Genomic DNA, 25,401 nt, shown 5'->3' with positions numbered 1-25,401 from the left:
GAAGTGGCTATTTCAACAGAATCAGTCACACCCTGAACACACAGGAACACATCTACATGATGTGCCTGTCCGGATGTACAAAAATGCAGACACGTGCTAAGATCAACAGATATCTAGGCAGAGCCTCCAAACAATTTCCCTAATCAATAACGTAAGGGCTAGCTGCAAAGCCTGGCACTGAATCATACATTTTGTTGTGTCTCTGAACTAAAGCAGCTGAGCTGATTTATTGCGTATAGGTGCACAGCTGCTCCAACCCAGAGAACATAGCTTCCTTTTTCCTAGTCCTTGAGGCTTACCCAGCCTGGCCTGGCAAAGCCCTGCCTGACCCTCAGACTCTGGATAGAGGAGACCAGAGTTCCCTTTAGGAGCATCTTTTCATCAAGTGTGCAAACTGAGTAGGTCCCATGTAAGTATGAAGGCTTGCCCGGAACCCACTAAGATGCCCTCAGCACTGTCAGAAACTTCAGAGAAGTGTTTGCAAGACATTGCCCACTGCAGCAATTCCCTCAATACTGACTTAACAGATTAAATAAAGACACTGGCTTGACAGGTAAGATAATTGTGCGTTACCCTCCAGTACCTCCAGTACATTCTTTTATCAGATACACTTTAGGGAGAATGTGATAAGGTCACTGGTTTAGCAGAGCAAATCTACAGTATTCAGCTCTGCTTTACAATTCCAACCTGGCCTGATATGTGAAATATCCTCTGTATGCACAACCATTTTTTTCATCCCTGTTTTTACATTTCTGTACTCCTAACCTGTCCTTTAGGCTGGAGTTTTATTGCAAGCTGACTACAGTATGTTTTGGAAGAGGAACAGAATCCACAATATTGGTCTTGTTAGGGACTCAAAGGACAAACAACACGTAATATTTGAGAAACTCAGTTTACCCTTGCAAGCACTAATGTGTCTTTATCAGCAACTTAATGTTTTACGTACCTACTTCTCCACGTCTCAGATAACATGATTACAATTCTCAAGCCAGCTATCTTCCTACTTTCAAAATAGATAAAACACTGATTACCTGTCAGCTCTAGTGATTTTATAGCTGGCCTTTAACAATCAAGTTTCATAAACCAGCCAGGAGGTCACAACTACTCAGTCTTTCATTACCATAACAACCCTATATGGGGATTCAAAGTCAATGGGACCAGCCTTAATTTACTTACAGTAGCATCCTAAGCAATTCCCACTTTCTTCCCATTTCCTTCCATCTTTTCTCAGGCCTTCAACCTCCTGAGAAATCCTGTATTAGAGATGAAAGTGTATGGCCAGGAAGAAAAGCACAAAATAAATGAGACAACACCTATATCCCCTCACTTCTCTCCTTCCTCCTCCTCCAAAAATGTCACAGTGAGATGGCTCATTTCTCTGAAAAAATCACTGTAGAGGACTGAAGAATATCCTGCTTCGCATGCACACATTCCAAAGAGTAGACATTCCCAATGCTACAAAAGTAAAACCTAGAGATGCTATGGCCATAATATTGTTCAGTTGATACCACTCTAGAAAGAAGGAGGAAAAGGAAGTGTCTTATAATTACAAAATTTATTTTGAAGCTCATTATATGTTTTCAATGCAAAGCTTTCATGCTTTATGTGTTGGCAGGAAGTTTGCCAGACAGCAGTGCTCAAATGTAGAGTCATCAAACCACCAGCTGGCCCTACTAGTAGCTTTTTTAGATTGCATTCACAATGACCACGCCTTTTAGATGAAGAGATATCCTGGAGAGCACATAATAGGGCAACCTCCTATGCTTAGCTCAGGGACTGTGGATGGACTGTGAAGCTTTTCACCTCTCTATTCCTGGTACCCATTCAGCTTGGTGACAGATAGTCACTGCCACCTAACGGCTACTCAGTGTCTCATAGGAAGCTCATTTGATTCTTCTCATTCCAGTTCATCACAGACTGAAGCACAGCCAAAGAAAACCACCACTGCATGCACTGCATTGCAAAGGGGAAGAACAGCTGACAGAGGCTGCAGAGGCAGAAATAACCACCTCCTTCAGCTTTTAGAAGAAATACATTAATAGGGAACTTCTCTCTGAGAAACTCCTGTTCCTGAAGCCGTTGCAGAGTAGAATAGCCCATAGTCCCAACTCAGAGTTGCCTTTCTGCAGGAGGGCCATGGAGAGCTCCCAGGGATTTCTCTCTGCAGACACAGTCCAGCTTCATCATGAAGAAACTATTTTAGGACATTGCTTCCTATTATTTAAGGTACATAGTGTTGGTGAATCACGAGGGAGGGCCAAAGGCACAGTCTCTTTCGCTAGTCTGAACTATTCAGAAATTGCAGGCTATTTTTGAAAAACACATGTACACCCACGCATCTTCTTTTCAGAGGCAGCAGGCTCCTTCAGTCAGGCAAGTATATGGTTGTGAAACAAAGCTTTCTTTTGAAAACACACACCTCACTGTGAGAAGCAAATGCTACATATGCTGAGAAGAGCCCCTCAGGAGCAAGAAAACATATTCTGTACAATAATGGCATAAGGTTGCAGTTTTCAAATAATTGCCCAGGTACTGACAGCCCAGTAACCAGGAGTTTGAGTGAGGAAAATATCCTAGTTCTGCTCTCAAAAGGAGGAACATTAATTAACCTCCCCAAATGGCTTTTCCCTGACAAAGAAATTTTATAGCCAACATAGTTAACTCAAGAACAGATTCTTACTGTCTCCTGAGACACCCTGACAAGAGATCCTTTCTCTCCTTGATATCTTCCCTCCATTAAAAATATACCATTATCCACACTCTCAGCAGCAATCTTTTGTCTTACATAAGAACACAACAAAAGCAATGCCTTGCTCAAGATTTGCAGCTATGCTCACTACAGCTGAAATGTGCAAGATGACCCAATGGAATCTTCTTCCTATGATGACAACTTAGAAGTCCACTGATGCCAGCCCTTAAACAAAGTGTATATAGTGAGATACCTCCTGACAGCAGGATCAGCAGAAACTGATGCCAGCAATGTTCAAAGTGCCAAGAGATCTAGGTGCCAAAGTCAAGTACCAATGATAAGAGGCACACTGGAAATGTCACAGAGTAGGCTGACTTGAGATTAGAGAGACAAACCACTTCAGGAGGCAGAAGAATTTGAGAGATACGTGGCCTTCTGCAGAACAAAGTGGTTTGTTGACAAAGTAAGAAATGTCGAGTTTGGGAAACGGGACTGAGTGCACTGTCCTCATTTCTCCTCTAATCCACATTACAAGCAGGGCAAAAGCAGGAAGAAATGCCCAAGCTTACACATGTATAGATGGTCAGGATCATTTAATGAACCAGATGTGAAGCCAGGAAAGCTCAGATCTCCTCAAGTGCTGCTAACATAGGATCTACAGGCATCCTAGAAAGCATCCAATGTCTTGAGGCTAACAATGGTTGTCACTGGCTTTCACATTATGATATAGGCATTACCATCATATGTGGGAAAAGGGCAGCTCCCTAACTCAGTAAAAAGATCAAGTTACCCATGTGGTCCAGCCACCTGTGGTGAAATAAGACAAGTGCTGGAAAGGGCATAAAACATGGCTATTTGAGCAGGTACACCCCTGTTACAGGCAGTGGCAGAAATGGAAATGATAAAATCTCTTCCCCCCCTCCTCCTATAGTTGCTGAGGAAGGGCTGTGAGTGCCATCATGAAGGTGGCTTTCCCCATCTCCTGACTGAAGGGAGAGGCAGAGACAGGCACAAGCACCAAGCCAACACTACCAAACCCCATGGACACAGAGCAAAATTCCAGCTCCTCATGGAAAGTAATAGATACTCACCTGATCTGCTGACCACAAAAAGACGCTGAGAACTGTCTGGCTGAGAGCATTAGAAACAGAAGTGGCCCATGTGAGACAGAAAAACAGAGCAAGATCAAAGAGGTATCCTTAGATCTAAGTGGGAACCTGGCTAAGAGTCCCTGGGGAACTCATTTCCCTTTAATCTGCTTTTTATTTAACTGTTTCCTAATAACTATGTCACTGTTTGGCCCCTACAGACTCAGAGACTGGTGCTGCCATTGAGGTTTCCTATCTTCTGTCTGAGCCCGTGAGCAATTTGGAGGTTCCAGTTTAACATTTGACTAGGAATTCTTGGCGAGTGAGTTTAACACTATCATTTGCGTTTGAGTAGCACCTATCAGGGTGTTGAGTACCAGGAGAAGATACACAGAAAGGACTGCTTTTCCTCTCCCAGTAGCAAGCCTGACCCAGTCACACATGCAGCTGCACCATGTCCCTCACCAGAGGCAGAGGCAAAGTAGCTGCATCCAGACCTGCAGGCACTATCTGCATCCCAGGGTCTCCAAGTCCCTTCCCAAAAGAATCCATGGTCTAAGCCCAGAATCAAAATGAGGGTGGAAATCAGTAACCAATTCATATACATATTTAAAAGAAAATTTGAAACTCTCACCATATGAATGGGAAGTTAATTTGACCTCACTAGAAGGACTGAAAGCCAAGAAGTACAATGAATGCCTGAGAGCACAAAAGATGTATTCAAGTCAGAAGAAGGTACAAGCAGCATCTGATAAGTATCCTCCACACATAGCATACTCTTGAGAGGGACAATCACATCCTGTTGATCCATCCAGTGACTAATCTTTAATACCCACTCCAGTGGTAGAACTTCTCACATTGAAGTAACTGGTCCAAACTCAACAAACTCAGCTCCCAGAGATTTTTGAAAGAGCTGCAAGATGGTAAAAACTTGAATGCCATCCACTTGGAGCTGCGCTGAGACAAAGGGTTTGGCATGCTATTCTCTAGGCCCACTTAAAGGAATCTCTAAACACAGAGGTTATTCTCCCCTGTCAAGTCAATGTTTTGCAAGCACAAGCATTGCAGTGATATTGCTGGGGAGCCCACGAGCTCTGCTAGTGTCGGGCTGAGTGGTGTCCCTCAAAAACAGGTGCCAACAGCAGGACAGGCCTCAACATACTGAACATTTTTGCCAACTTATGCTATGCCTGTGCTTACATCCTCCTATTTACTTCCCAGCTCCATTCTCTTCATGTAGCCAAAGGCTCAGGGATAGCATTGGCCATGCCACAAGAGCGCACTCGTGTCACGCTGACATGTTGTGCTAGTCACTATCTTTGCCACCTGCAGAGGCTGACTCAGCTTGTCTTGGCTGCCAAGCAGGGAGAGCACAGCTCTGGGCAGTGCCAGCAAATAAGGTCTTTCTGGCTACCTGGAGCATGAATTGACAAACCATCAAAACCTGGATGACAGATGTTAATGACACCATAGAGACATACAGCAAAAGCTCAGAAATTTGCAAGGGCTACTGGGAACCACTTTCAAATGACAAGTACCAGCAACTTCATAACTTGGGCTTCACACAAGAAAGCTACAAACAGCCCTTCTGCAAAACAGATTTCATAGGTACAAGCTTCCTAATAGACTTCTGGAGCCATTAAAAGTGCCAGACTGACAGCTCTGGAGTCTAGAAGTTTATGATCCACACAACAGTCCAGATCAGCGCTGTACAGCTTACTTTGCCAAACTTGCCTGAGAGAGATCTGTTCTACATCGGGAAGCTCACAATCATCAGAACTGAGACTGTCAGGAATGGAGGTAATCAGTGCTTGCTGCAGTGGATTTATTCTAGTACCCTAGCCCAACAAGAACTCTCCTACTCATTCCACTGACTTTAAAGAGTCCCACAGTTGGCCAAGATTTTCAGACTCTCTTAGTCACCAACTATGAAGAGAAGCCATAGGCCTGAGTGCCCCTGGAGTGCTTACAGAGGTTGCAGAGACCTAGGTAGACAGAACATGAAGCTCTAGACTCTAGTGCATTTATCCTCAGTTCAGCTAGGGCAACAGTGCCACTCACCTGGGACGAGACAGTAGAACAACTTCACATCTTTAGACAGTGCTGATGATGTTGATTCCCTGCCAGAAGGGTACTAAAGCATGCTGGAGCCCAATGCCAGAGATTCCTATCTCTAGACAAGGCCTGAATCAGCATGTCTGGTGCAGGCCTTGGTACAAGGCATGAAATGGAGCCCACTGGTCAAACATAAGCCTAGGCCCACCACTGTTTCCATCTTCAGAGTCTCTCCACTCTGCGAGGCCCTGGATAACACTATCCCATGCATTATAGCTACACCAATGGTCTGAATCCTACACTCACTAAGAAGGGAAATGAGGTTAAAGACCTTACTTCAGACATACTGCACAGTCTGGTATAATTCAGCACATGTCTTGTTTCCAACTCTGAAGAGGCCCTAAGTGGGAATAGTAGGGAGACACTGGCTACATGATGTGCACTCAGCTAAAACACAATGCTACTCACTGCTAAAGTGTTGTAATGTAGTGCAGGGTTAGAGTGAAATGTAGGAAAAGTATAGCACAGGACTGAGAAACACAGAAGAGGTGCTTTCTTTTATATCTTGCTTCTCACTAGAAATGCTTTTTCTATTCATGTTAGTTGGTTATATCAAAAGACAGCAAAAGACAGCCTTGCAGTAAAATGTTTGCCCAATTACTTTTGATTTTTTTCAGAGTTCTTATATAAGCCTGATTCATTCCAGTGATCTCTCCCCAAACATACTTCTACTTAAATCCTTTAACCTTCATTTTACAGCGATAACCAAACAGCAGGTGGGATAAGAAACCACTGCCAAGACCCTCTCAGCAGCTGACCTCCACACATCCAGTCCAGGCACTCAGGATTAGGGCAGATCAGAACCCAAACCTATCTCCCCTCATACATGGAGAACCTGAATCTCTAACGGGCCCAGGCACGCACTGTTTGTATGTCGCTGTTCTTGATGAGGGACTTTCTCAATAGATCTTGCAAGAATCTTTTCTAATGTGCAGAGATACTTGTCTCTGATGTTAACAACCACCCCATAGCAGGCATATTGAACTATAAAGCCAATAGCTTCATGGTTTGCTCTACAGCCGTGGTTTTAGCAACACATCTGTGCCTTGCAGGGTTTCTGAGGGACACAGTCCAGTGTCGTACCACCTACCTGTGACTTGAGGAAGTCGTACTCCTCCGATCCATATGGAACACTCCGAAGCGAGGTGAGGTAGTCATAGCTAATAATTGCTGTCTGCAGGTGAAACCAGAAATAGTCAGAAAACTCTGCAGTTATCTTGGACAAAACAACTAACTCTCCATTAAGGAGAATGTATGTAGCTTAGGCTCCAAAGTCTAGGCTTCATAGTAGAGTTTACAGTAACCAAGTATTTAAATTATATGAAAAAAAAATAATAGCTTCAAGAATTCAAATGCTGATTTTCACCATCTATAGAAAGCAATGCAGAAACCTAACATGTAGCTATAAAAAATAACCAATGCTTCGTACCCCTACAACATCCTCCATTAGAGAAGTTCAAAGCACTGTTGTAACTTCTGTGCAGTACCTTTCACAGCAGGGTCCCATTCTCAGTCAGCTGTTTGGGGCTTCCACAATAAGATCAGCTGCTAGTAATACAGGCCATCCAGTCCTGTTTCTGCCTTACCAGTCCTCCCACATTTTATCTTCACATCTCCAACCTCCCTAACCACACTGCTGCACAGTGTGCTCAGTCTGGGTGGGTGGCTCAGCAGGGAACAGAAAGGCTGATGACAAGCACATCAATTAGCACAAGCAGTACTTCCAGGGATATTCAACAACATAAAGGGCAAGAGGGCAAAAGATACATAATTACAAAAGTGTTAAATAGGAATCCAGCTTATTAGCTGGACATAGCCCCAGACAATACAGTTAGATTCCTCAGTGTCTAAAGATTTTTGAAAATGGATCTTAAGAATGCCACAATTTTATCCTAGGATTAGAGTTCCTATCTTTTCACAGTCAGAATGACAGGAAATGGAATAGAAACATACAGAGAGAGAGGGGTATGTATATCTAGATTAGAGATGAGCTCATCCACTAATCCATCATTTGAACGTCAAAATCCTTGCCATAAAGTAGTGTTTGCATGACTTGGATTCAAAGACACCTTCCCTAAAACTTCCCTACTAGAGCAATTGCATCCCATTCCGCGATGGGACACTAGCCCCACTTCCACCCTGCACTCTCAGCCTGGGAAGTGTGCAAAAAAAGCACACAGCACAATCATAGTATCCTGAAGACCAAAGAGGCAAGCAGATCAAATATGGTTTGGGGCAAAGGCGCTGGAACCAACAGTTGGGAAGCAGTCAAAAACTCAAAGATGCCTCTATTTAAGAGGGGATCAAGCTGGGAAGCAGTTTCAAACTGACATACTCTTTCCTTCTGGAGCTTAGGTCTCCTATTTTCAGGATTGAAAACTGAGCAGGACAAAATTTTTCTTCCGGCTTTTCAGATTCTCTTGCCCCTGGTGAACTAAGGAGCTGCACACCTACACAAAGACACATTTGGAAGAAAAATTTTTCAAAGCATATTCCCAAGTCAAAGAACAACTGTGAAGTGGAGGGAGGCTTGAGTTGGTTCTTATTTTATCTCTGGTCCATGAGGATAATTATCACCTCCAACTTGAAAAGAAGCAGCTAACACATTGGCCTGTATTACAGACAAAGAAGGAATTAATTAAGCAGTTGCTAATTACATCATAATCTTAAACATTAAATTAGTATTATGATGAACCTAATAGGTAAATCTGACATTACCAAATCCCTGCTAGTGTCTGAGACACATTCCAGCTACAGAACACAACATTCATTTGATGTGCTCCAAAACAACTGGGGTGCCCTCAAAAAAGTATAGCAAATGCAAAAACTGCTCTACTAGGCTTCTAACTCTACCAGAACACAGAAACTGCCTAAAATATGATTCTGTCCTGACCACAGACTTAATTCTCATCTGTGCTGTCTACAGAGTGAGACTGTATCTTAGAGACATAAAAAGACCTACAACATCATCTAATGCCTCCCATTATATGTCAGATTATTTCTTTAACTGATCTTCTATCAATCCAGTGTTAAATACTCCAAAGATGTGGGCTTTCACTTTGCCTCATTTAATTCTCAGCTCCTTACACCCTTTCCATCACTCCTAAAACTATCCTCAGATTTTGTGAGGTCCTGGCACAACATTCCTTCTGAATAACTGTCTATCCACACATTAGCAAATGCCAGTTCCCTAAACTGAGGCTCAAGAAGAAATTGTATATTAGAGCACTTCCTTCAGCAACTCTCCCAGGAAATTCTGCAAAGGACAAGTGAACCATCATGGATAAAGTAAGAGCAAACTCAAATCTTTCTGATCAAACTCAGATGAAACCTGTCTAGGGGCCTGAGAATGCAGTTCTAGGTCAGTTTTTTTGATTCCTACATGTTCTTTTTTCTGGAGGATTTTTTTTTTTGGGGGGGGGGGGGGGAGGCCATATCATAACTTGTCTTAATTTTTTGCATCTGTTGCTGCTGAATTTAGCTCTAAGAATTGCAGCTTTTTAATTACAGCCTGCTTTTCACTGAATATGGTCCAACTGAGTTAAGCATCTGAGTTAGGAGTCCAGTTACAGCTAGACAGACTCTGTAGGCCCATGTAGATCCCATCAATATCCAAAGTCACTTGTTTGCTAAAGAATCTCAGCTTTCATCTACAAAAAGAGCAAGACCAAGAAGCTGAGACCTTCTTAGAAATGAACATGTCTAAATACTTGGTTGGTTTCACCCACCCTATTCCACTGTGAAGAATGAAACCTGCCTCTGCTTACATGAGGGCTGGCCCCCATCTGTCCAACACAGAACAGACCCCAGACTGGGAAGACTGAGATCTCTGGTGCAGCAGGACTAAAGAATCTCTCAAGAACAATCTGACCATACACAGTCCCATACATTAGAGGGAACAGAGAATTCAAAAAGAAACAGAAAATTCCCTTTTCAAACATATACTCAGATATACATGTGCTGCAGCCCTGGCAAAAACTGCTATCACCTATAAAAGACAGAGCATTGGTAGCCTTTTGTGGGGGTCACTTCTTGCTGCCATGGGTGCAGAGCCCTCTAATGCATGTAAGAGCAGGGCCAATGAAGTGCTGGTCAGACTTGCAACTGCCTGAAGACAGAGGATGTGAAAGTCAAGCAGGGCTTTAGATACGTCAGCATCTAAAGCAAAGAGTATCTCCCTTTCTCTACTTCTTATCTATCAGGAAGAGTAAACTCTCACAGTCACGCAAAACACAGACAGAACGACTGTACAACCTCATCACTGTGCAGTGATTTTTATCTTAAACAAAAGGTAGTCACAAAAAAGGCTTCAGTAAAATTGAGAAACACTGGCCAAGCAGAGAGAACTCAAGCCCATATTACAGAGCCCTAACAGCTTGGAGAGCAGACCCTTCTCCAGTCACACTAAGTTGTGTTCCCTCTCCATGCCTCCATTTCCTTTTGCAGTGAAAGGGAGATAACTGCTCCCCACCACCACGCAGTGCTGCCTTAACAGTCATAGGCAGAGCACAGAGCTTAGAATTTATTTTAAGAGGGAAAGATTAAAGTCTACTTCCACCTTCATCCTTTCAAAACAAGTATTCATTCTTCATAATTCATGGTGCAGCCTGCACATATACATGCATGGCACTCAAGCCAATGAACGGAGCTTGCTTCTTATTTCATCTGCCCCCAGGAGCTAGCTCCCTGTAAAACTCATTAACAAAGTGCTTAAAAACTGTAGGATATGCAGGCAGACAGCTGCTTAGCGCTGGGGCCTGTAAGTGATAGAGAATGTGGCTTGAAGTGACAGATGCATAATGCAAGTGAAGTATATGAAGACTGGTCCCCGCTCTCTCCACAGTGTCTGACCTACCTTGTTCCCTGCTCCTCATTAATTCATCAGTAAGCATCCTCAAGAAGACTGTAACCTGTTTGGCTGACAGTCCCCATTCTCAGGTTTTCTGGAGCTGTGATCCACACAGGGTGAAACAGAGGTGATGCACCCATGTGCCTAGGAAGATGCTGTAGGGTTTACTTTAGGAATCTGGAAACCAACATTCTCAGAAGTAAAACTTCTCCCATCCTCACTTTATTCTTGCCTTGAGAACGATCCTCACAACACCTGCCTTTCTCTCCCATCTTCTGATACTTGCAGTCTTAGGGCAATGACTACTGTAGCATACTCATACAACAACCATGATCCTTTAAATCAAATGTTCTGGTGTAATAAATGACATCTACAATGGTATCTGGTCTGTACAAGATGGTCTGGTTACTTTACTGTCAAAGGTAACAGGACACTGTACCCAGGCAGGCGACCTTGGAAATTGACTGATGGAAGTATGAGCCCAAAGTGAGCCCTAGTTCTGAAGGTCCCAATCAATCCACAGAGACAGTTCTCTACAGCCCAGTATCTCTATTTCTTTCTATGTGTAAATGATAGCTCTATTCCTGCTATACTTTCACCTCTTTTCTCCCTACTGTCTCAACAACTCGAAGAGCTCCTCATTGCTCTTCCAACTCACAGGCCCAGCTGCCAACTGGAACTGCAGAGAGGGAATGCAGGAAATTCCAAGTTCTTGTGATCTTCAATTCTCAATTCTTCAATTCTCTTACACACTTTGGAATCCTCCTACAAGTTACTAAGGTAAAAATTACCGTGGCAATGGCCCGGCTCACACGAACAATCCCAAAATCACTGGGATCCAGGAACTTGTTGACATACAGGTAGACGCTAGTGGTGGCTGCTGTCAATGAGGCAAGTTTGAAGACCCTTCTTGCCATGACTGATAATCCCTGCAAAGACACAAAACAGCAACAGTCACATATGAGAAGATGGGCAGAGGGATGCCATGTTTAGAGCAACAAGGGACCTGACAATCCGTGTTTTAGTTTATGCTCTGCTAATGATTCACGACTAGCAACTGCCTCCAGCCAAGAGCTCCAAGTGATCAGGCAGCAAGTGAACACAAGCTGCTCTGCTTTGATTGCATCACTATTTCTAACTCAACAGCTTCTAGAGGCCAAAAACTCAAGAGCATTCCACAGTGCTAGATCATGTGCAGCCACAACATTTGTCCATGGTACCAAAGAAGACACAACAGGCGGAGAGAAACAAGAGAGCACATGGTCACCAAAAGTCAATTCTGCGCAAGGCAATGTGTTGTCTCTTCACTGCAAGTGTTCTGAAGGTATCATGACCTGTGGGGCTTTTAAGGAAATACTAGAAGATGAAATAGAGTTTAAAGGAAGCTCTTTCAACATTAGAGAGCCCAAGACTTGTTGGAAACTGCTAGGCTCCCTGTGGAGGCTCCTCACTACGAATGTCCAGTGAGTGCCGGGAGAGAAAGCGGTGCATCCCCCGATGCACCCCTGCAGGCTGCACGTGACACAGCAATCAGCAGCAGACAGCCACACAAAATGCATGGGGGGGGGGGAAGGAGCTGATCAAATTTACCAAGCAGGACTTGCTTGTTCATCGTCATCATCCTGTGCAAATGCTATGCAGCATAGACTGGGACTGTACTGGCAGAATGGATGTCCATGGGAATCAACAGCTTAATCCTGGCTCCATCACAGACCCAACACAGGCCTGGGGTATGTCACTTCTCTCCTTGCTCACTTTTTCTCTGGAAAATGATGGTGGAGAATGAACATATTTCCCACTCAAGCATTTCTGAGCACTGTATTCATTATTTACAGGTTATAAGACAATGGAAACATGTAATTCATGTGATACATACTATGATTCTTTATGCCACTTTCGAGGATTCAAATCTGAAAAAAATCACAAATTAGATAAATTCTTCTTTCCTTTCCCTTATACAATCATTAGATAAAAAGCCTGATTGACCAGTCTGTCTGCTGGTACTATGAATCAAGAGGAACAGTTCACATACTCTGCAAATTCTCAGGAGCATCCTTGACAGGCTTTTACCCCATGACTAATCTTAGATTTGATTTCGAAACTTTCCCACTGCTCACTGTGACCCTTTAGCAAGGTCAATCTTTCCTCCTGGAGACCTTGTGATCAAAAAACACAATGCAATGACACAGCTCAGGCCTTTCAAAAACAGTTCACAGGAACATAATCACCAAAATAGACTAATGTAACACAAAAGTTCTCTGTAAATGAACCTTAGCTGAACTTTATTGTTTCCTTACAAGCTTCAGCTAACTTCGAGATGCCAAGATGCACTGTGTCAGTTCAAGTCAGAGCAACGTGCAGTACCCCAGCACCTTCTCCCCTAGGAAGGACTCTCTAGCTGATTGTGACTCCTCCGAGCCTAAAATGAAACTCAAAGAAAATAAACCTGCTGCCATGACTGAAGCCAAATGACACTTCCCAAAGAAGGTTGCCCTCCTCCGTTTGCCTCACTGTATTCTAAGAAATTTGGAGCTTCTTCCTAGAGGACTGATCTCTGTCACTCTTTTATACAAAAATCTCTCATAACCTCTGTGTCCTTCAAAAGACACTTTCACAACAGTCTTTTAATTAAACATTTCTGTTCCTTGAAAGGTTTTGTAAAATTCAATTTATTGGAAAATTAGGAGGTGTTAACAGTGGCATTTTTAATAAAGAACACATGCCTCTATTTTTCCTTTCATTTTTTTATTACTATTTAAAAAATTTGCTTGACAGCAGAGTGCAAGCCCATCTGTTCTTGGATTTTGCTCCTACCTGAAGCTGTAATTTGCAGTTCATGACATCACAGCTATTGCCATACCATCCAGATGTGCATCACAAACAGAAGATGGCAACTTCAGGTAGCAAATAAACAGCCAGAGCAGCTGAGCTCTACAGCAACGAAGTTCCTGCTTTCATGCTTAATGTGTTGTAGCAATAGAAAAGGAAGACTTAAAAACCCTCCAATATAAGATATAGAAATAGAACTGCCAGAATCGATTGTATTTCAAAGTTTTCCATAAGGTGTCAAGGAGTCTTTTCCATGTAAATGAGCCATTCTGACACCCCTAAGGGTACCTTAAAGACCCTGTCAGCTGTGCAATATGCCTGCTGATGTAACTGCCTTTCATTATTAAAAGTTATGTAATGAATTGCTTCCTGCTCCTCTTTGGCAGAGGTGAGCTAGCTTCTTTGACTTTCACCTGACTTAGTTCATGACTTATACACATAACACATCCTTTCTTTACAGCCAAGCTGAACACCTCTCCTTTTCTCATTCTGCTGAGTCAGAACAGAGCACGGATGACCTGCTTTCTCCCAAGGACCACGGGCTAATCTCTCTGCAACTTGCCACCACTAGAGCCGGAAGCAGCGTGCCTGGCACTAGGCTAACAGGCACGGCAACATGCCTCCACGGCTGGGCCTGCATCCCAGCTCACCCAAACCCAGGGAGCCAGGAGCTACCACCCAGGCCCATGGCAGGGAGCAAAGACCAGGGCTACAGTGAAGTCCAAGCAAAACTGGTTTGCATCCCAGGCTCAAGCATACCCTTGCTATTACAGGGAGGCCACACAAGCCGCCGGGGACCCACTCTCCGCCGCCCGCAGCAGCGCAGCGCCCCGGCCGGCGCGGGTCCTTTCAGGCGTGTCCGCTCACCGCGGGGCCCCGAGAGCTGCTCCTGGGCATCCTGTGCCGCCGCCCCACGGGGCCCAGCCACCAAAGAGGCTGCAGGTCCCGCCCTGGGGAGCCGCACCTGCCCAGGCGACACGCCGGTCCCTCCGCGGAGGCCGCGCCCCAGCCGCCGAGTGGCGCCCCTAGCCCTGCGCTCCCAGCAAGTCGCCGCGGGTAAGTGCCCCACCTCGCCCGCAACGGCCCTAAGGCAGCGACAGCACCGGACACGGCAAGGGCAGGCGCGGGGCCGCGCCGCGCCGAGGAGCCCAAGGCTGCCAGCGGCCACAGGTGCAAGGGTGTCGAGGACAGCGACTCCCCGCCAGACCCTCTGCAGGTTGTGACTCCACGTCCCAACCCTCCGACTCGTTGACTCTCAAGAGTCCACACTTACCGCCTTGCCGGCTCCGTGGCACCTTTTCTCCCGCAAGCTGAGTCCCCTTCCCCTCCTGCCTCGCACATGGTACGGCCCTGCCCCGCCCGGCATGCTGGGACTTGTAGTCTGCGGCCGCCACGGCCCGTGCGACTGGATTGCAGCGCCGGCCCTTGGGCGAATCCACGGGGAGAACGGGGAGGAGAAGGGAGGGGAGCCAGGCCGGTGCTGCGAACCCGTCGCCCCCCAGGCTGCTCTAACGCTGCCCCTCGGCGTTGAGATTCGCGGGCTCCCGTGCTCCAGCACCATCTGCAGTGAGCACCAGGGAGGAGGGGGCACCATGCTACTCTTAAGTATAGAACAAAGAACAGAAATCTGCAGCTTTCTCAGTGAAGCTTAATACAAAGCATGCTTGCCTGGAAAACCCATCTTTTGTGTTCTTAAAAAAACTCAGATTGATATGATATTTTATTTGATTTTAATGTTTTCTCACTGCAAGCCCTGCAGCAAGGAGAAGGCATATAAATAAATAAGCGTCAGAATTCATAAGACAGCATTTGAAACACTAAAATAAATATAAAAGCATTCCATTTCAGGGAGAGGTGAGAGGTGTTGGAGGGACTTCGGTGTTTTTTATTGAATAGAAATCAGAATGGCTCTTTTCTGAAAGATGCAGGTTTGGCGAGAGCACTGCAAACATTTTGACCTGCTAGCTGGGCTATGGCAACACATCAGAACTAGGCATGCGCACAGCCACCTACACAGGCTTAGCACATGGCTAGCAGTCCCATGTCTGTGTTCAGGGCTAAGGGAGTGTGCATACCATAGGGCCTTTCGAAAGAGAGTTGAACAGTATTGTCTTGCTCCTGTTAAATAGGGAAGAGTGTTGTCCACCATGGCAAGAATCATCTTCCAAGCATCCTGTTGTCAGATCCTCAAATACTGTAAATTGACAGTGTAAATTAGGTAGCTATACTTAGCTTTTATCATCTGACAATACACATACATAGCTAATATCAGCTTATATTCAAGGGGCTAATTCCAAAGACCAAAGAGATTTGGATCATAAATATCTCAGAAATTGCTGCTGTCTGTCCAAGATAATGATTCAATGCAACAGCTGAGTTCACTGGGAATAAAAGAGCTGTTGGCAACAAGGGAAATATCTGCAGAATCAAGAAAAGCTTCTCTGCAGCTGACCTTCAGCTCCTTACAATGAGAAATGAAAATGATGATAAATTTTGACCCATTTGAAATTTAGCTCTTCTGACTGAACTTCCTGCCTATTGCAAAAAGAATTAAACTTAATGTTGTTTTCCAGTCATATCTTTTGGATAAAGATAACCTAAAATTCAATAATACCTGGGAATCCATGGTGGAAAATAGGCAGTATTTAGGATGGCGTTGAGGACAGAGCTACCACAATTAATTCTGGAACAAATACTTTAAAAGGATTCCAGAAATCAAAACAAAATGAGACCAAACAGATCTTAGTAATCCTTTGAGAGTTACTGTTTCCAACAGGAATCTGGAAACACTGAAAAAGATTCAGGAAGGCATCACCACACTGACTCTGTTTACATTCACATTTGCAAGAATACAGTTGCATCCAAAAAGGTAGAGACAAGAAAAAAAGTGTCAAGAGACACAGTATGGCCCAGCTCCTAGAAGAAAGAGCAGCACCTGGGCCACTGTGCTCAAGGAAAAATCCTAAAGATTGGCCTCTCTTCCATGATGAACTTTTTTTTCATTCCAGTCCCTGTGAGAACTGCTGTAAAGATGATCTACGCACATTCTCCCTGGGCATAAGACAATGGTATATTAAAGATTTTCCTAAAAGACCAAAATAATATTGGGAATATTTGTTGGATTCTCCTTTTGCTTCCTGAATTTCTGGCTCAGTCTCTGTTTTCCCTGCTTGACCCACTATCCTGCTCCATCCCCTTCAGCAGGCACTAATATAAATGTCTGAATGATGTAGACTTAGCAGTAAGTAGTATCTTTGAGAAACGAAGCATCTAGCTTTTATGAGGGGCAGAGTTAAGGGTGATTACTCTGCCAACACATTGAGGATACAGGGCCAACAGGGCTAGCTGCTGCATCAGGCCATATGACAACCAGGCTGGCTATAGCTCTGTAGGTTTCTTCCCTCTCTTGGACAGATGGGAGCTTTTGAACTGATTGGGCTGGAGCATCTCAGGGGTAGCATCTCAGCTTGGTTCTTGGACCATAATAAATTATATAGGGAAGACTCTCTGTTGGAAAGAAGATTTGCAGTTTAGAAGGCAATGTTAAAACAGGATGAACAAAAAATGAGGAAGATGTGTGTTATATGGGCAGCTAGGAAAACAAGAGAGACACAAATGCAGGCTGAACATGAAGTAACCAGTCTGAATCACAGAATAAAATAAGCTTAGAAATACAGGGAAAAGACCAGCTCCTGAATCTATTAGAGCCTGTGGAAGATTTGCTAAAGATTTCTGGGTATGCAAGTTTGTGATCACCATGGATGAGGCTGGTACTACGTGTAACAGTGGGGGAAGCCACCATGCTGCTGCATAGCTAAATCCAAAATAGAGCCCATAACCCCAGCCCTACCACCGTTTCCTGATCACATGTTGTTTCTGCCCAAGACACTAAACACTGCAGCCCAGGATATTAATCCCCTGCCTTAACTGCTAGAACACAAGTGTTGGCAGCTTTCCCAGCAAAGGCAGCAGTTCAGTATCTGGATTTTGCAGGCGTATCTTGGAAGATCTAGGTGAGATTGCTTCAGATGAATTGTGTCCCTTACAGCTCTCAGTTAAACAGGCTGAAGCTGGGTCTGGTCTGGAGACAAAAAAAGAAGAGGCTTTTGTATATAACAATGCCATGTGCCAAGTGCACTGGGCAGTTATGTAACCAGCGCTGAGCCCTTCTATAATTAGAAGCAGCACCTCATTAGAGTGATCAGAGCTCTTTTGTGTGAGTAAGGAGCAAGAGTACTTTTCTTGCACAAGAGTGCAGGAGTACACCAGAGAGAGCTTGGCTCAAATGAAAGATGCAGGCTTGATTTCTGTTTCCCTTTCAACTGGTGAATAAATTAAATCTCAGATTACCGTAAACTGTGATGACAGAAGAAAAGCATTTCCTTTTGATTTTTAAGACATTTGCATCCCAAGTGTGAATAATATGAAATACTGAAACACGCCCACAGACTGTGGCCTTGCTGTCCGCAGCATCAGAGTCAGGCTGCCTGAACAGAGGACACCAGCTTTCCCTACAAGGAATCAACCTCTCTTGATTCCTTTTGATGAAAAACATAGGAAGATATCTCAAAACTGTCACTGATACCTGACATTCCTTGAGTACAGTAGAGGGAAGGGGAAGAGGGACAGAGATCAAAAGAGTCTCAGAAAGCAGGTGATCTGGTGATTTTTGTGGACCCAGAGAGCTAGCTTAACAGAAAGACATGAAAAGATAGGGGGAGAAATCGCTATTAGTGCAGTGGAAAGAACAGCACATCCCAGCAGGCCCCTCTTCACGAATCTGTCCTATCATTATGCAGACAATCACCACTACAAATACTTGAGGCAGATCTTCTGGTCCTCTGCAGGTCCAAATGAGCATAGCTCTAGGAAAGTCAAGGGAGCTATGACAATTTATACAAGCTGAGGTTCTGCCCAGTGAAATCCCTGATACTGTATCTGTATTTCTGAAGTATTTTCTGGTTAGTTCAGAAGAAATATTACAAATACAACTGTATTAGGGCTGGTAGATGTGCAAATCAATATGGGAACTGGGAAACAAAATGACTTACCTAGAGCTAATTCCACAAAACAGTTTAACATACTCCCACATGTCTCTTGCTAGGCCAAACTCAGCATATTTTTGGTCTAACTTTAAATGGAAATCGACAGAATTTGCTTTATATCAGCAATGAAAGGTTCAGAGCTCCTCTGGAAGCCATCCAGTTTTAGAGTAGGACCTTCTTGCAGATCATATTGTACAAAGTCAGCATGTAGTTAAGACGTCTCTCAAAAGAAACATGCCCATTGCCCTAAGTCATTCAGTCCTGAGTCAGTAATGAACAATGTCTGAACGTGATGCCAGAAAGTGATGTGCTGCATGTGAAACTGTGCTTTAGATGAGCTGCCAAATCAAAATATATGCCTTTTTTCATTATTTCCTGTGAGAATTAATGTCTTTGCTCTATGTGTAGTTCATTCACTTGTTTTTCTAAAGCTGATCGTGGCTGAAGGATACTCCACTTCCTCTTGTAGGTTTTGGGAATTTAAAGTAGGCCACCACTTTAAAAGAGGATGTGTACCAGCTGGGAGTAGAATGCTTCCAAAATTAACTTCACAAAACACTGTAGAGTCTAGAAGGTACTATAGAAGTACATGAGATGATTTTTGCCTTTCTGAGAGATGTTGCTCTTCCACAAAGCATAACACAAATTAAACCAGCCTCCCTTTCAGTCATACCTTGACTGAAGGTATGACTGAAGTCATACCAGACATGTCTTGAAGAATTTAAAGATTTTTGTAGAAGCACTAATAGACCTTCTGATCTTTTTTCCTCAGCTGTAATTTTTCCTTTTGAATGCTGCCTGTAATGCCTAAGCGAATGTGAAGTGCAGGGGTTGCTAATGTGGCTGAATCTTTCCATCTAAATAAATCTTTTCTTTCTCACTGTTTAGCATCTTACCTGTGGCATAATTTATCCCCTGAGTTGAGGAATATCATTTATTTTGATCATTTTTATCCCACAATGTGGGAAAAAAATCTGTGACTATTAGACAATGTGTGACTGCTAGACATACAGATATCTTATATTAACAATAGATTATTTCATTACTTCATATTGCCATCTTCATTTGTTAGAAGATATTTCATGAAACATTTAATTCTGCATTTGCAAATGTAAAAAGTGCTGAAGTAGGAAAAAAAGGTACAGAGGATTTAACAGCCTAAATCTACCCCAAAAGACTCCTGTAATGCATCAGAAATACACATTAAAATAAGCGTTTTCAAAATCAGTTGTGGTATTTCTATCAAACTAAAAATTCCCCTGCTAGCAGCCATACCTCAGCTCCTTACTCACCACACAGAGGACCATTTTGTTGTACTTCTGAAAAGTGATGTATGTGGAGACCTGTTAGCTTGATATCCAGTAATGTTAAGCCAAAAAGATAGTGGTAAAAACAAAAAGAACTCCTCCTGCTTCCTTAGAGACTGGTTTATAGTTGGGAAAAATAAATCTAAGGATTTCAGAACCATTTCTTGCATAAAAGTTGTTTCTTACGAAATCCATGCCAGAGCTGGCTTCTTTGAACAATTACCAGGTCTGGTTCAGAAAAACACCAGAACTAGGAGATACATGAAGATGGTCCTGAAATGTGAGGTTTCAACTTACTATTTCTATATTGGCCCTAAGAGTTCAGGCTTGCCTAAAGCAGACCTTGTAATGATGAAAATGTCCCTAAGGCTTTCAGCTTTGACTAGAATCAAAGCTTTACATGGGATGTAAAAGTGAACACTTCTCATGGTATTCCAAAGGTTAATCATTCTCATTGTTAAATATTTCTGCCTAATTTCTCATTTGAATTTCTTTGATTCCAACTTTCAGTCACTGGTTCTTGTTATGCCTTTCTCTATCAGATCAGAGTACTTTCACATACTGTATTTTTAACTTGTAAAGATCAACTTTCTTCTCAATCTTTTTGTAATAAGCAAAATGTACTAAAAGTTTTAATTTGCTTATTCAGAATCATTTCTCTTTTTAATGTAATTGACAATAAGCACAGATAGATGGAGTCCATCCTCTCCTAATTTGGCAGTATAGCATTTACCTCTTAAAAGTTAACCACAAAACATGTTTACTAATTTTACTTCCTCTACACTTACAGTTTATACTAGCCTTAAATTTACCTTTATACTTTTCCAAGCCCCTTCAGTTTTCAAGCACTGTTTTAAAAATGCAAACACCAGGACGATATAGAGTTTTTCTAGAATTACTCACTTATACATCCAATACCTTATTCACTGCTTACACACTGGACTTCATAGCACAAAAAATTTATGTTGAGCTGCTTCTCTGACAGGACTATCCTATATCCTTTTCAGAAATTCTGTTTTCCAGGATAGTTCAGTCTGTACTTAACTCCTCATTTATTAGTTTGCACTATGCAATATGAAAACACATTTTGTTTGAATGGATCTCATTTACCAAGTAATCTAGTATAACTCTCTTCTCAGCATTACTGAACATTTTGCCATTCTTTGAGAGAACTGCAGATTTTAGGAAGTGATTTTGTATTGATTGCTAGATCACTGATGAAAATGTTGACTAGTGTAAGTCCTAGTATCCTATCCTCAGAAATACCTTTATTCACTGTTGAACTCCCCACCCCCGATGATCCTGTTTTTCAAAAGGTCAGCCAGTTCTCTACTCATGTAGCATACATCTTCATGTGTTGCACACTGCTAAACAATGTCATGGGAAGCAAAAGAAAGAAGTAATGGAAGGTGTACCAGGTCAGGTTCAAGGACAACTGTGTGAATAATTTTTTTTTTTTTTGGTCTTGGCTAACCCAATACATAAACTAAATTACTCTTTCATTTCAAGAAAAAAGTCCTGTTCTAAGTGAAAAGAAGTTTTATTAGACAAGAAATTAAACATTCTAGTTTTAAGACTTTTTCCACTTTAAAAAACAGTAGGCTAAATTTGGCCAACAAATGCTGTTTTAAAACAGGGTTTAAATGTTTCATTTTTAAAATGTTGAAAGAAAATATGCTGATTTTCCAAACCTCCCACATTTTTTGAGTTCTAAAATTCTCAAGGATTTATTTTGGTTTAAACCAGTAAATAAACAGCATTTTCAAGGTTTGATATGCTGTACGTACCACAGGACAGGGACAAGTTGTTATCTGCAGCTGGATTAGCAGCAGGGACCTGAAATAAAGACTGAGATATATTTTAAAAAGCCTTATGGTTTTGAATAAGCTTATAGAGATCCTTCATACTATATGGTCCACTCTACTCAGCATTAAGAGCTTTACATATTCACAAACTCTAAATTAGCCAAATCATCACAGCATGAGAGAATCACAGAATGGTTGAGGTTGCAACGGACATCTGCAGGTCTAGACCAATCCTCCTGCTCAAGCAGGGTCACCTACAGCATGTTAGACAGGGTTGCATCCAGGCGGGCCTTGAATATCTCCAGAGAAAGAGACTCCACAGCCTCTCTGGGCAACCTCTTCCAGTGCTCTGTCATTCTCACAGTAAAGATGTTCTTCCTTATACTCAGGTGGAACTTCTGTGTTTTACTTTGTTTCTGTTGCCTCTTGTCCTGTTGCATGGCACTACTGAAAAGAGTTTAGTCCCATCCCCTTGACACCCTCCCTTCAGGTATTTATAGACATTGACAATATCCCCCCTCAGTCTTCTCTTCTCCAGGCTAAACAGGCCCAGCTCTCACAGCCATTCCTCGTAGGGCAGATGCTCCACTCCTCTGATCATTATGGTAGCCCTACACTGGACTCTCTCCAGTAGCTCCATGTCTCTCTTGTTCTGGGGAGCCCAGAACTGGATGAAGTACTCAAGATGAGGCCTCCCCAGGGCTGAGTAGAAGGGCAGGATCACCTCCCTTGACCTGCTGGCAACATTCTGCCTAATACACTCCAGGAGACCATTGGCCTTCCTGGACACAAGGGCACATTGCTGGCTCATGGTCAACTTGCTGTCCACCAGCACTCCCAGGTCCTTCTCTGCAGAGCTGCTCTCCAGAAGGTCAGCCTGCAGCTTATACTGGTGCCTAGGGTTATTCCTCCCTAGGTACAGGACTCTGCACTTGCCCTTGGTGAACCTCAGGAGGTTCCTCTCTGCCCAACTCTCCACTCTGTCCAAGTCTCTCTGAATGGCAGAACAGCCCTCAGGTGCGTCAGCCACTCCTCCCAGCTTGGTATCCCCAGCAAACTTGCTGAGGAGGCACTCTGTCCCTTCATCCAGGTCATTGATGAACAAGTTGAACAGGATGGGACCCAGTACTGAGCCCTGGGGATCTGCATAGCCACAAGCCTCCAACTGGACTCTGCAACACTGATCACAACCCTCTGAGCTCTGCCTTTCAGCCAGTTCTCAATCCACCTTACAGTCCACTCATCTAACCCACACTTCTTGAGCTTGCCTAGGAGGCTGTTATGGGAGACAGTGTCAAAAGCCTTGCTGAAGTCAAGGTACACAATGTCCACTGCTCTTCCCTCATCTATCCAGCCAGTCATTCCATCACAGAGGGCTATCAGGTTCTGTTAAGCATGATTTCCCCTTGGTGAATCCATGCTGACTACTTCTGACCACTTCCTTTTCCTCCATATTGGAGATGACATTCTTGGAGATGACATCCAGAATGAGCTGTTCCATCACCTTTCCAGGGATGGAGGTGAGGCTTACCACCCTGTAAGTTGCCTGGGTCCTCCTTCTTGCCCTTCTTGAAGACTGGAGTGACACTGGCTTTCTTCCAGTCCTCAAGCACCTCTCCAGTTCTCCACGAGCTTCCAAAGTTGATGGACAGCAGCCTAGCAGCAACATCTGCCAGCTCCCTTAACACCCACAGGTGCATCCCATCAGGGCCCATGGATTTGTGAATGTCAAGCTTACTCAGAAGATCTCTAATCTTATCTTCCTCAACCAAAGGAATGTCTTCCTTTCTCCAGACTTTCTCCCTCATCTCCAGGCTCTGGGATTCCTGAGGGCTGCCCTTAACAGTAAAGACTGAAGCAGAGAAGGCATTCACTAACTCTCCCTTCCTGTATCCTTCGTCACCAGGGTTCCCACTCCATTCATCAGCAGGCCCACATTTTCCCTAGTCTTCCTCTTGCTACTGATGTATTTGAAGAAGCCTCCTTGTCCTTGACATATCTTGCCAGATTTAATTCCAAATGGGCCTTAGCCTTCCTCATTGCATGCCTGCATACTCTGACAACATTCTTATGTTCCTCTCAAGTGGGCTGTCTCTTCTTCCACATTCTATATACAGTCTTCTGTATAGACCCCCTTCCTTCTAAGGCCTTAATCCATGGGATTCCTCAAAGTAGCTCTCTTTAGGAGGCCAAAGTTTGCTCTCCTGAAGTCTAGGGTTGCGATCATATTTATTGCCTTGCTTCCTCCACACAGGATCCTGAACTCCACCATTTCAACTCATACATCAAAATTAAACCATAAAATTAAACTGCAAAAATTATTCAAAAGAACTAGTATTTCTTATAGCCAGAGAGCTATAAACATCTTCATACCCAAACAGCTTACTGTCTGCAAAGAGAAAAAAATACATAAGTAGTAAGTATGAGGAAAGCAATGTAGCATCTCTGATGTGTTGGAGCTGAACCAGATTGCTCAGGTACAACTTTGCTTTCTGAACACCAATTTCGAGGAGTGGCAGTCATACAAACTGTGCCGCAAAACAGTTCACCAAATTGTATATTTATCATACAGCATTAAATAATATATCACAGAAGAAGGAAGAAGGAGAAACATAGAAGTAAGACAGAGAAAAGATTTTTTCAACTGAAGTTAGTATCACCAGTTGCAGATAGAGATAATGCAAACTTCATATGGTGATTGAATGCTCTTTAATCAGAGAGCAATACTGCCAGATGTGACAACAGCAATTCAGTCGCGAAACAACTGAAGGAAATGGAGAGATGACATGATGGAGAGATGATACAAGAGATGACAGATGAGCTTTGCTTAGGATAATTATTGATAAACAATATATGTCAAAATCTTCTATCTTTAGCTTTTTCTGATGTGCTCAGAAGAGGACAGTTTTCTTCAAGAGAAGAGAAAGTATCTGTCATTTATAGAGCTGATGACACAGCTGCTGTCACCAGAGTGCAAACCTGAAGTTATATTCCCACTAAAGTCAATGAGAGTTTTGGCACAGGACTGCAAAAGACTCCCTGATTCCTCCAAATCTCATCCATTGTAGAAATTCTAACAGATGAATTTAGTCTGCAGGACTTTTGTCTCTCTTATGTCTCTTATTGTATGCAATATTATTTATTTACTTATTTATTTATAATAGGAATGTACTTGTTTCTTATACATTCTACACTTCTGTGACTCTTCTAGATGAGCTATGGTCAGCACATTGGGGCTCCTCACTGTATTTCACTAGATGCTAACATAGAATCATAGAAAATAGAATCACAGAATCAGTAAGGTTGGAAGGGACCTCTGGAGATCATCTAGTCCAACCTCCCTGTTCAAGCAAGGTCACCTATAGCATGTTAGACAGAGTTGCATCCAGGTGGGCTTTGAATATCTCCAGAGAAGGAGACTCCACAACCTCTCTGGACAACCTGTTTCAGTGCTCTGTCACTCTGACAGTGAAGAAATTCCTCCTCATATTCAGGCGGAACTTCCTAATAATAGCAGTTATTAATTAGTAACTTCATTTACTGTTTTATATGGGAGCAGGAGCACCAGAACACTGCCACTTTAGTACTAGTAGCATCTTATCCATGTGAAGTCCCCTCCTAGTACAACTCCCTGGATAATACTTTTCCCTATTTCATATTTTAACTATATTCTA

At 43.2% G+C, this 25,401-nt stretch overlaps 1 protein-coding gene across 11 annotated transcripts in view; it reads right to left on the bottom strand.

Annotated features, from left to right (window-relative positions):
• ADCK1 (aarF domain containing kinase 1) overlaps positions 1-14,905 on the bottom strand; it is an 86,181-nt gene extending 71,276 nt beyond the window's left edge. For 5 of the 11 annotated variants that reach the window (XR_009958538.1, XM_062577018.1, XM_062577025.1 and 2 more), the window contains exons 1-5: positions 13,556-13,598; positions 12,618-12,651; positions 12,332-12,503; positions 11,533-11,670; positions 6,983-7,066 (exon numbers count right to left, since the gene is read on the bottom strand). Coding sequence is in view for 10 of the 11 variants with exons in the window: in XM_062577018.1 (XP_062433002.1) it covers positions 6,983-7,066; positions 11,533-11,658 (210 nt within the window). In the remaining variant the exon portion in view is untranslated. Of the gene's footprint in view, positions 1-6,982; positions 7,067-11,532; positions 11,671-12,331; positions 12,504-12,617; positions 12,652-13,555; positions 13,599-14,329; positions 14,410-14,534; positions 14,618-14,639; positions 14,697-14,843 lie in introns of those variants that run through there. The other 6 variants (XM_062577019.1, XM_062577020.1, XM_062577022.1 and 3 more) reach the window with 6 other exon arrangements.
• Positions 14,906-25,401: the final 10,496 nt, after the last annotated feature.

This window comes from Rhea pennata, chromosome 5 (genome assembly GCF_028389875.1).
Source record: "Rhea pennata isolate bPtePen1 chromosome 5, bPtePen1.pri, whole genome shotgun sequence".
NCBI classification, from domain to species: Eukaryota; Metazoa; Chordata; class Aves; order Rheiformes; family Rheidae; genus Rhea; species Rhea pennata.
This window is presented reverse-complemented; position numbering and strand designations above follow the sequence as displayed.